Source organism: Limulus polyphemus, unplaced genomic scaffold (assembly GCF_000517525.1).
Source record: "Limulus polyphemus unplaced genomic scaffold, Limulus_polyphemus-2.1.2 Scaffold106, whole genome shotgun sequence".
NCBI lineage: Eukaryota > Metazoa > Arthropoda > Merostomata > Xiphosura > Limulidae > Limulus > Limulus polyphemus.
The window spans coordinates 1073583-1084509 of NW_013665716.1; the positions used below are offsets into that span (position 1 = coordinate 1073583).

Genomic DNA, 10927 nt, shown 5'->3' on the forward strand with positions numbered 1-10927 from the left:
CTGCCTCCTGATGGCTCATTAGAAATTCTGTGGGCTCATAATGCTAAAAATCTGTTTTCAATACCTGTGGTAGCTTTGTACTTGATGAGAAAAAAATAGTTTAATTTTTTCATATCTCATAATGTTTTACATGACTTTTAATGTTGTTTAGCATATATTAGCTGAAACAATATCAAGATTTTGTGATCCATTTCTATGGTGTCACTATAAAGGGCATTGCAGATGAAATGACATAAGCTACTACAAGGATATATGTTTGCTATATGACTGGGTTAGTATCCTCTCACATTTACTTATAGGTTAGGGAGCTCAACTTGAAATCTTTGGGTCATAAGATGGAGTCCCATCATCAAACATGCTTGCCCTTTCAGCTGGGGGCATTATAATGTGACAGTTAATCTCACTTTTTATTGGTAAAAGAGTTGGCAGTGGATGGTATTGACTAGCTGCCTTCTATCCAGTCTATCACTTCAAAACTAGGGATGTCTTGTGCACATAGCCCTGGAGTAGCTTTGTGCAAAATACAAAAAACAAATAAATTACTTATATTGTACTTCATAAAATAAGTATAGGAAGGCATACACACATACATGAAATCTCAGCAAGCTTTTTTTATTCAATTGCAGCCTTACAACTCACCATATCAATAAATAAACATAGAAAACATCAAAACAATATATTAATGCAATGTACAACATTTTCTACATTCTATAATATAAGTTAACATTTTCTATTCTCTAGCTACAGTAAAAATGCATGCGTGACAGTAAGGGTTTGTTCCCTAGGCAGTTGTTTATCAACTCTACATGATAACAGCATAACTAATAAAGTATACAAGAGGCACAAGTCACTTCTATCTAGAGTACAAGTTACTGCACATTACCTTGTCTATTGAACATTATGAAATAAACATACTTTGGTTAATACTGGATACTCCCCCTCCCCCATGATGACACAAAATACTTGTAAATAAGCAAGCTTTCCAGAATGAAGAAAGTATAACAAAAATTAACTTCAAACTATTCTCAACACTGCAGGTTAGGATAAAAAGTATTTAACAAATTTCTTACAATATGTATATGTGGACAAAACTGGTCTTATTAAAATTACAATCTTGGATAAATTTTTATCTCCAGAGAACTTAATACTTTGAAGATTAAAGAGGTTGTCTCTTACACACTATTAGTTAGACATCTCTTTAACAATATCACCAAAGGCTTAGATTTCTCTACAAAATGGCTATTCTTACATATCTTTTGAATCACATCATATAAAAGCAAATATCCCTATAACAAGTCTATATTTAGCCATCTCTTGAATCATATAAAAAGCAAATGCCCTTGTAACAAGGCTATATTTAGCCATCTTTTGAATCACATTATACAGAGAAAATATTTCTGTAACAATTTAGCCATCTTTTAAATCACATTGTGCAAAGCAAATGTTCCTGTAACAAGTATATTTAGCCATCTTTTAAGTCATATTGTACAAAGCAAATGTTCCTGTAACAAGTATATTTAGCTGTCTTTTAAGTCACATTGTACAAAGCAAATGTTACTGTAACAAGTCTATATCTAGCCATCTATTAAATCACATTGTGCAAAGCAAATGTTCCTGTAACAAGTATATTTAGCCATCTTTTAAGTCATATTGTACAAAGCAAATGTTACTGTAACAAGTATATTTAGCCATCTTTTAAGTCATATTGTACAAAGCAAATGTTACTGTAACAAGTCTATATTTAGCCATCTATTAAATCATGATATAACAAGTACGTGCCCCTACAAGATGTATATGTCATAAATCACATCATAAAAAAATGCATGACAGTGTAACATGCCTATACTTAGCCATCTTGCATCATATCACATCATACAAAGCATATGTCCCTGTAACAAGTATATTTAGCCATCTTGCATCACAATATAAAAAGCACATTTTTATAACAAGTTTGCAGTCAAGCATCTGTATGTGTTGGAGAACAACTTCTCTATACTTGATCCAAAAGCTTTATGTAACAAAAAATAATTAAAAACTTGTCTAATGCTCCTCTTAAGTTCAGTTAGCAGTTTTGTGAATACATGCACAATAAATATTTTCATAGTGATTCTTAACCCCCTTAATTTGAAGCTGACTAGATGAGAACTAACCCTGCTGTTCTGAAATTCCAAGAATTTTGTATTGTCATGATGACATATCAGAGCTTGAAATTAAGCTGAATCATTCAGTAAAAATTCAGAGTCCACTAAAATATCAAATGACTTGGCTCAGGGGCTATTTGTTTGTTAATGAAAAGCACAAGAAGTTGTGTGGGGCCTTATGATACTGTTTTTTTTTATACTTTTTTTTTCATTATTATATTTTGAGGTGTTACAGTATGAAAGTGTCCAGTGCTGCTTTAATAAAAGTTGTTGCATTGTCCCACAGAAACATATATAAAAGTATAATAATGCTGCATATAACATTAAAGAGCAATACTACTACTCTTAACTTATTACATTATCAAAAGAAGGCTCAGCTTTATAAAATAAAATTGAATGGTAAACCTTAGAGGAAGCAAGTATTGTTTAACAATCATGTTGAATTCATTTCATAATGTCTAGCAAGAATATTCAATACACAAGTAGGTTCAGCAAACAAACTGTTTTAAGAGCTACCTGCATAGGACAATAAATAATAATAAAAACATTAAATTGTAGATACACAAATCTTTTTAAACTTCCTTTAAAAAATTAAATATTATTTACTAAGATGAAAAACTAGCCAGATTTTGGAATACCATTATCACAGCATCTCACAAACATGGAGGCCTTTGGATAAGAGTAAGACTAACATACCAAAATATAATCTCCATATTGGTACAATCCATTAGCTGGGTTTTAACAGTAAATAATCACTGAATGTACAATCTCTGCAGGCTGAGAGTACTGACAAAGTTTAACAAACATCATACAATTTGATTAATAACATTGAGAAAATTACTTTGTCTTAAATGTTAGTATTTTTTGTTTTTCAGACTTTAAGTCAAGGATTTCTCACAAGTAAACTTGCACAGTCTTTTAAAAATTTTAAAAGCACTTGCAGAGCAATATACTCATTATAAGTGTTGGAAATATGCAATTCAAATTATGAGCAAGTAAATGTCATCTGGAATAGGACAACAATAAGTTGCAGTTTCAAACAATTCCTGCTTTATTTTTTTGTGTCATTTCAGAGTTTTCATCGATTTCTTCTTAGAATTTTGTTACACTGTTTCTGTGATTTGTGTTTTTAAGATGTATTTCTAGGCAAAATAGTAATATGGTTAAGATCCTGCAAAGTTTCCAAATAACCAGACCAACAGTAATTGCAAAATAAAAATGCCAATTTCAAACCTTGTATATGCTTTTAGTTAAAAGCGTGGAAGAAATGTTTTGTACTTTACTATATAACAAAGGTATGAACACTGTTTTAAAATCTCAAATGTGTAGGGGGAGTAATCTTCTAACTAGACATGGAAGCATTAAAACAATTGTAAAACTAAAAAAATAAGGTGGTGCAAATAAAGGCCTCATACATACCAACTTACAATGAAAAAAAAAGTTAAACAGCTTAGCAAAGCGAGGTTATGCACATGTAGTATGTATTCACACGTCTGTTTTTTATGTAAATTTAAGAATGTACAACTGTTTTCCTTGTTATGTAAAATTGTGAACAAATATTAAAATGGAAGATAAAATCTATTATTAAAAGTTAATATCAAACTTATGTTAACATGGTTGAAAAGGTAGACAAGTATCTTAATACCAAACAATTACACTGATGAATGATCAACAGAAAACTTATTCTATTTACATAGGCCCAGAGAAATTTCTGCTGGTGCAAACTCTCCTCCTTGTGGTTACTGAAATTTGTGTGTTTTATAAAACAGATACACTTCACTTTTGATCTTTGATACAATAAATACTCCAAAAGTATTGTGATATTACTCTGGGCCAAAAAAGGGGAACTATATTAGTATAACCTCTTCATGGTTACTACAGATATTTAGCCATCAACACAGTGTACAGCACCTAGAAGCCAACTTTACATTTACAACAACTTGGCGTTCATTTCCAAAAGGTTGAATGATTCTGGTTGCACTCTTAGAGCGACCGTGACGCTTCCAGCCATTTTGGCTGATATCAAGCTTAGTTGCAGAATGTACTAGATGTGTCAGTCCATGCGTTATGCTTTTTAGTCGATGCCCTTGATCTTTCTTTCCCAGTTTACTGCTGTTTTTGTTGTACAAAGGAAGATTTTCTATTTGTTGAAGTAAGGTAAAGCCACTGTTTAAGCTTAAACTGAAAGGAATTTTATTGGAGGGATTAGTGAACTTAAAAGTTTCCTTGAGAAGGAAGTTGTCTGAATCTTCTTGGACAGAAAATATTGATTTCTTTTCTTGAGTGTGCAGAGACTCATCTTGAAACTTTGCAGCTTCTGAAGTCATCTGCTGGTTGTTAGGAGAAAAATTAACACACAGATCATCACAAGAAATGGAACTGGTGAGACACTGCTCTAGGTCTAAGCTATCAGTGCTGTCTGTTGAAAGTACTGTACTGCTAATGGGGGAAGGTTGTACAGTAAGGGTGGAATCTTCTACTGCTTGACCTTGCTGTTTGTGTGATTTACTACTGTGTGTGTTATTCTTATCTGATTTGTTATTTATAGAGCTCTGACCACCACCTCCTCCACTCATATTACCTTGAGATGTTCCTCCTCCAAGCCCAGACTGCCCTGATCCTCCACACCCTTCACCCTGCCCACCTGTACGGTCTTCACTACTATCTCGTCTTCCTGAACTCTTTAATTTCCCCATCTTCCGTTTAAGTCCTTCACCATCATCATCACTGGCCTCCGAACTACTGCAACTAGTTGTTCGAGATCTTCCCATTTTCTGTCTCTGACCCATTAGACGCAACACTGCATGTGCCAGCATAGAGCGAGGACTGTGTTTTCCACTGGAAAGGTGTTTTCGAGAGTGTTTGGAACAATGAGTTTTTGGAGATGGTTCAGTATCTGATGCCACTTCTTCATCTATTTCACTTAGAAGCAACTGGGGAGAACTTTTCACAGCATGTAGTCCTCGTGCAGGAGATGGTAGGGTTTTAAACTTCTGATTTGGAAATGTCAAAACTGGAGATTGTTTTCCTGGAGATATTTTTGGGTTTACTGTGGCAGACTTTACACTGTTGCTATGGAAAAGAAGAGGAAACTTTGGACGTTGCATAACTGATTTTTGAATAGAAGTGTCCAGAGACCCAAACTCATGAAGTACAGGAATGTCAAATTTGTCTTTGTTATTGGTTGATGAAACTTCAGCAGATGACAACTTTACTGAGCTACCACTATCATCCTCTTCACGCACCACACTACACTTACGTGCTTTTGACAGATAGGACTGACCATTCTGAGAAACAGTAGATGAGAAGTTTGAATGATCAAGGAAGTTATTTGAATCCTGTGGTTTCACTATCACTCGAGGTGATATTAAATTCTGAAGCACAGGATCACATTTTTCCTGAGATGGTGAATAATCACTCGCAATTCTGCAGATAGAAAAAAAAAACACATTTAAACTTCATTAAATAGTCCTAGCTGTAGTTTACTGGATTAAAATGACACAATCTAAATCTGAAATAATAAGCTACCCATATTGTTTAATATGGAAAATTCATATGTTTTGTAAGCTTACTTTATATATAACACAAAAGAGTCAGTTCACAACATGTAGCCTGTAGCTGCATATTTGTATCTTACAGTGACCAGGTTTAGAATGGCCATTATTAGTTTCCTGTAGGCTTCTATCATACAGAATTCAATGTCTATCAACAATATCTGACAAGTTTGTATAATATACAACTAAATGCCCCTTACATTTTCCAGTAAATCTGTGTCGCATCACTGAAAGTTCATTAACATTTTTAGCAATGCAGAATAACTAAACTAATCCCATGAGTCTGGATTTACAGTTTCATATATATTGAGACATCAAGCATATTTGATGATTTGGTAACAGTGTCATTAAGGACCAATCACAGAATGATATTAGTCTACATACCTTTTGATTTAATTGTTTTTCATGACCAAATGGTCAAGCAAGAACTGCCACTTGAAATCAGAGTACTGTTTTTCCCTCTCATCTAGAAATTTGCCCCCAGTTTTATAACAATAGACGATGGTAAATAAGTCACTCTTAAGGTTTATTACACTGTTAATGTAGTTTCGATGATTAAAGAAATGCCAAATTCAGGAGAAGCGTGTGTGTGTATATAAATACACGTCTAATATTAGCATACTTATCTCCATAACAACATATATGTGTGTTGTATACCAGCTAGCCTGATTAGCCCTGGCATTAGGCCAAAGGACTCATAGGCACTGGATATGGCAAATGTAATATGGTTGACATATTATACATATTTTTCTTTGCTTTCACTCATAAATTCTTAGAATTACAAATGTAATTTACTCCTGTTGATGCCATGGTTGCTTGACCCACTTCAGGAAATAGAAGACTAGTTTACTTGTTTGCCAGTTCTTAACAATAGTAAGTTAATTCAAATAAAAATAATAAATAAATAATTGGTGTTAAATATAACAAATATTTTACCAATCTATACCATAAAATTCTGATTAGTTAATCGCTTAAATAAATTTGATAATAATTACAATTAACTTCTTTATCTAGTTTGCACCATAACAATTGTTGTTCATGAATACAGCACCTATACCACTATTATATCTTTTATATCCTAGTCAGCCTGATGAGCTGTGATATTGGGTGAAAAGCCTCATTGGCACTGGATATAGCAGATGCAGTGGGGTTGACATAATATATTCTTCTTTGCTCTCACTCATAAGTTCTTAGAATGTGTGTGGGTGTGCATGTGTATGTGCTATAAGGTTATTTGAAAGAATATCCATTGTTGGTTTAAGTAACAACTATTTTGAAAATAACCACATTTAATACATAAGCAAAATATTTAGTAGGTATCTTGAAGTATAACGTAAAATTCTACTTTAGGAAAAAGTTAATTATAAATCAGTACAAATCTTTAAAAGATTAAACTTCACTTTCAGGCTTTTTCACAATAGATGAATGTGGTAAAAAGTTTGAAAGACTTGAACCTTCAGAATGAATTAACAAAACTTATTTTCTGTTTCTTTTTTTTGTTGTTGTTGGGTATTATCGCTTCAGTATATGGAATAAAAACAACATCCTACTTTGATGTTATGGCTAATGGTGACAGATCAACTCTAGAACTTCTGCTTATCTTCTGGGCCTTCTCTTGTCGCTGCCCCCGTAATTTTCTCTCCGCCAACAAAAAGTATGTGGCAGTGATGTGGTTGTATTCATTCTTTTGTAATGCTCTAAACAGTCCATGACCAAAAGAAAAATACTATTCTAAAAAACAAGATACAACAATGACAGTCAAAAAATAATTATTAAAGTGTCTTATAAAATTTTACAAATTAATAACAAAAATAGCAGAGTTATGAAATGTGGTTAAAGTTATGTTTAAATACATGATATTGGTTATGAATGTACTTCAGATCAGAAATGGTTATGATTATTTATATAAAAATCAATTACTGGGTGCTTTCTGGCTTAATGCTGTGCAAAATATTTTGAACTTTGATAGTCTTTTTTTTTTCATTCTCCATTGACCTTATAAACAAACTATGACCCTTTGCTGATATTTTTAAAATAATTCTAAATACACAGATACTTATCTGTAGTTTTGATTCATGCTTAGAAATGAATTATCATTTAGGTTATTTGTCAAATTTTGTGCTTTCTTGTTTAGTTTGTAAGTTGTGCTCAAATATTTTTTTCAAATATATCTTTATTTTCAGGGCTTTATTCTAAGCTAGCCACTCACAAGGAGGAGCCACTGGGACAGTACTTTAGCTGACTTGGTAAAGTTGTGGCATCCTGTATATGACATATAGCAGAAGTAACATTGCTTAAACCCTGTTAACCTTTTTTTATTATTGATAACTCTTTTAGTTCAATATATTAAATGTTTAAGTACAAGATATAGGGAACTTACTCTAGGATCTCCTCCTTTGTAGCAATATTGCCCTTTACTAACTTTTGGATGATGTATGCATGATCCTCTTCGGAGAGGTGTTCACGAGAAATTAAGGGTAGATAGTCAGCTGGCTGTATGAGATCCTCAGAAGTAAACCAACTATTGTTAGCAATCTCTTCTAATGCAGCCCGCTGTTCAGGATCTCGCACCAACATACTTGCTATTAAACTATCACCATCAAGGAATAATAATAATAAAAAAACAAAAAAAACAAGCAGTGCATTATTGTGATGTCAAAACCCAACTAAATACTGAACCAAATTCCTATTACAAAAAATCACTTCTTAGTATACTGTAAAAGTAAAATCACATACACGCTTCAAATATCTAGTACAATATTTGACTTCTTGATTTAAAAATTCCTGTGCCACTTGTGTTTTATCTGACACATCTTCTGTACAAGCTCTAATTGGCATATGTTTGTAGCATGCATGTATTTTTTGTACAAACCTTGATTTGAATTAAAAGATAATCCTGGAGAAGTAACTACTTTGCCAAGGTGTGTAGTAAAATGTTATAACACTAGTTAATTAAGGAAATGTACACAACAACTTATTACAGAGCACTGATGCGAGTGAATGTCTTTAACAGAAGATTGATACTAGTCCATTTTCATCCAAGTACTCTCTATGAAAGTGAAAATACAAGCATGCTAAACCTTAACCCACAAGTAAATGTATCTATTGAATCTCATCTTGTGTTCTTTATTACACATTTTTCAATGATCTTAAGTCCACAAAAATTAGAGAGATAAAAAGACTTTATCTTAATTATACAGAAGACAGTCTTCCTTAACCTATTAAAATTGTATTACTAAAATCAGAATAATTTTATTAATTACACTTACTTTCTGCATCCTTTGGACACATGGCTTGGTATTGTGTATTTACAATCCATTATCATCGTCAGTGTCTCACTATCATTGACTTCCTGGAAGGGAGCATAGCCACACACCAACATGTACAGAATTACACCCAAGCTCCACACATCTGGAGTGAAGAGAAGAAGCCTACCAGTTAATGAGCGTGAGAGAAATATGTTTATATAACAGCCTCCTAATTTGTACACTAATGTAATGTTCTGATCTTATCAGTTAAAATCCAAGACCTTTGTATAGTATGCTTAAACCAACAATTAAGTTAGAATGTGTATTTTAATAACATATCAGCATTACATTATTTATTGTATAATAAAATTAGAATTTCTTGTGTAAATAACAGAATCGGCCTTTGGGCAAATGTTTAGATAACATGAAACAATGCTTTCTCACAGTCTGTCTGTTAACTCTTTCAGCACGGGCTTGATCCCTGGGACTGACCTTGTAACCATTTTGTATTTGGTATAGTTTTTAAATTAGTAAGTGAATGTTAACAAGATTTGGTACATTATCAATGATTTCATATGCAAAATATTTATATTTTATTACTGAGTTTTAGGGTTTGTAAAGCAATGTTTTTTTCATGTCTTTTTTTTTCTTTTTTGCATGTTGCCTATCTAACATGCAAAGTAATTTTCATTTTAAGATTAAAAATACTTTTATGCATCAGAAAACTTTCAAATTTCACATGCAAAATCTCTATAATGTCCAGATAGTTATCAAATGTTTCTTAAGAAAAAACTGTTATTTTCAGTAATTAATCTCTGTACGGGTTTGGTAGATTTGATCGATCTTGTTACCACCATAAAAAATTAGGAAATAAATATAAATTATACCTCTTTCATTCTAAAATAAACACAAATTATAACAGAAAAACATAAATGTTTAGACTAAATAGCATATATCTTGTAACATTATACATTTATATATATTTATTATATTGACCTTTCAGCCATGCCTAGCTAACAATAGGGAAGTTACAATGATGTGGCACACATGCAATTATGTTACTATATCCAATAACATAAAACTGACCTTTGGTCTGTACAAAGTAACTTGTACAAAGTATTTTGTAAAATACAGTCACATTTCAATGATTATACATTATATATGTATATAGACTATTGCTTTTTTGAAATAAGTTCTTAAACTTATTTTTCTTAAAACATAGAATAGTAACTAAAGAAGTAATACAAACAATTATCTCTTTTAGTTACGACCTTTGTACTCGGTTGCTGCTTGATGTAGGTTGCTAAGCCTTTAAAAAGTTTGCACGTGGAGGATATATGAAACAAATTTTTTTTAGGTTTTATATATACATTTGAATAACTAAGAAATCATAAATTACTACATCAATACCACAGAATTCCACTATAATTTATCAAGCTTAGTAACTAAGGTGTATTTTAGTTTAAAAAAAATATGAAATTTTGAGCAGACTAAAGACACACCCCACCTCTTTGAAATATTGGTTCAAAAGAAAAACAATGGCACCCAAGCCCATTAAAATGGCTAAGAAAGCCACTAGGGGACATTCTGAGCTTCCGATTGGTTGTTCATGTCATATATAGAAGTAAGTGTATATAAGGGACTGATTGTAAAAATGGAAAGAAGTAGTTGAGGTGCCACTGTGTTTGATTTATTATATGAGCAGTATCTTAGTAAATAGAAAAGATAATACATTCATATTTTATTTTCTATCTTGTCAATATTGGTAATTTAAGTTTCTAATTCATACAAAACTATAGACTTAGTATTTTGACTTCACAAACATCTAACTTGAACCAGTGCTCCATTCAACATACCATGTGACACGCAAAAATCGATGTTTATCTGAGTTTTAAAATTAAGAAATTGAGTAATGTATAGTACTAAAATTTGAATTATAATATAGAGTTTGATACCAAACTTAATGACATAAATTCATGAATAG

General features: G+C 32.1%; 1 protein-coding gene across 1 annotated transcript in view; it reads right to left on the minus strand.

The window, feature by feature from the left end:
* Positions 1-596: 596 nt before the first annotated feature.
* The window catches only part of LOC106470588 (SNF-related serine/threonine-protein kinase-like), a 21394-nt gene continuing 11063 nt past the window's right edge, over positions 597-10927 (minus strand). The window contains exons 2-5 of the mRNA XM_013931155.2: positions 8965-9106; positions 8076-8285; positions 7246-7392; positions 597-5567 (exon numbers count right to left, since the gene is read on the minus strand). Coding sequence (XP_013786609.2) covers positions 4034-5567; positions 7246-7392; positions 8076-8285; positions 8965-9106 — 2033 coding nt within the window. The 3' untranslated portion in view covers positions 597-4033. The remainder of the gene's footprint in view (positions 5568-7245; positions 7393-8075; positions 8286-8964; positions 9107-10927) is intronic.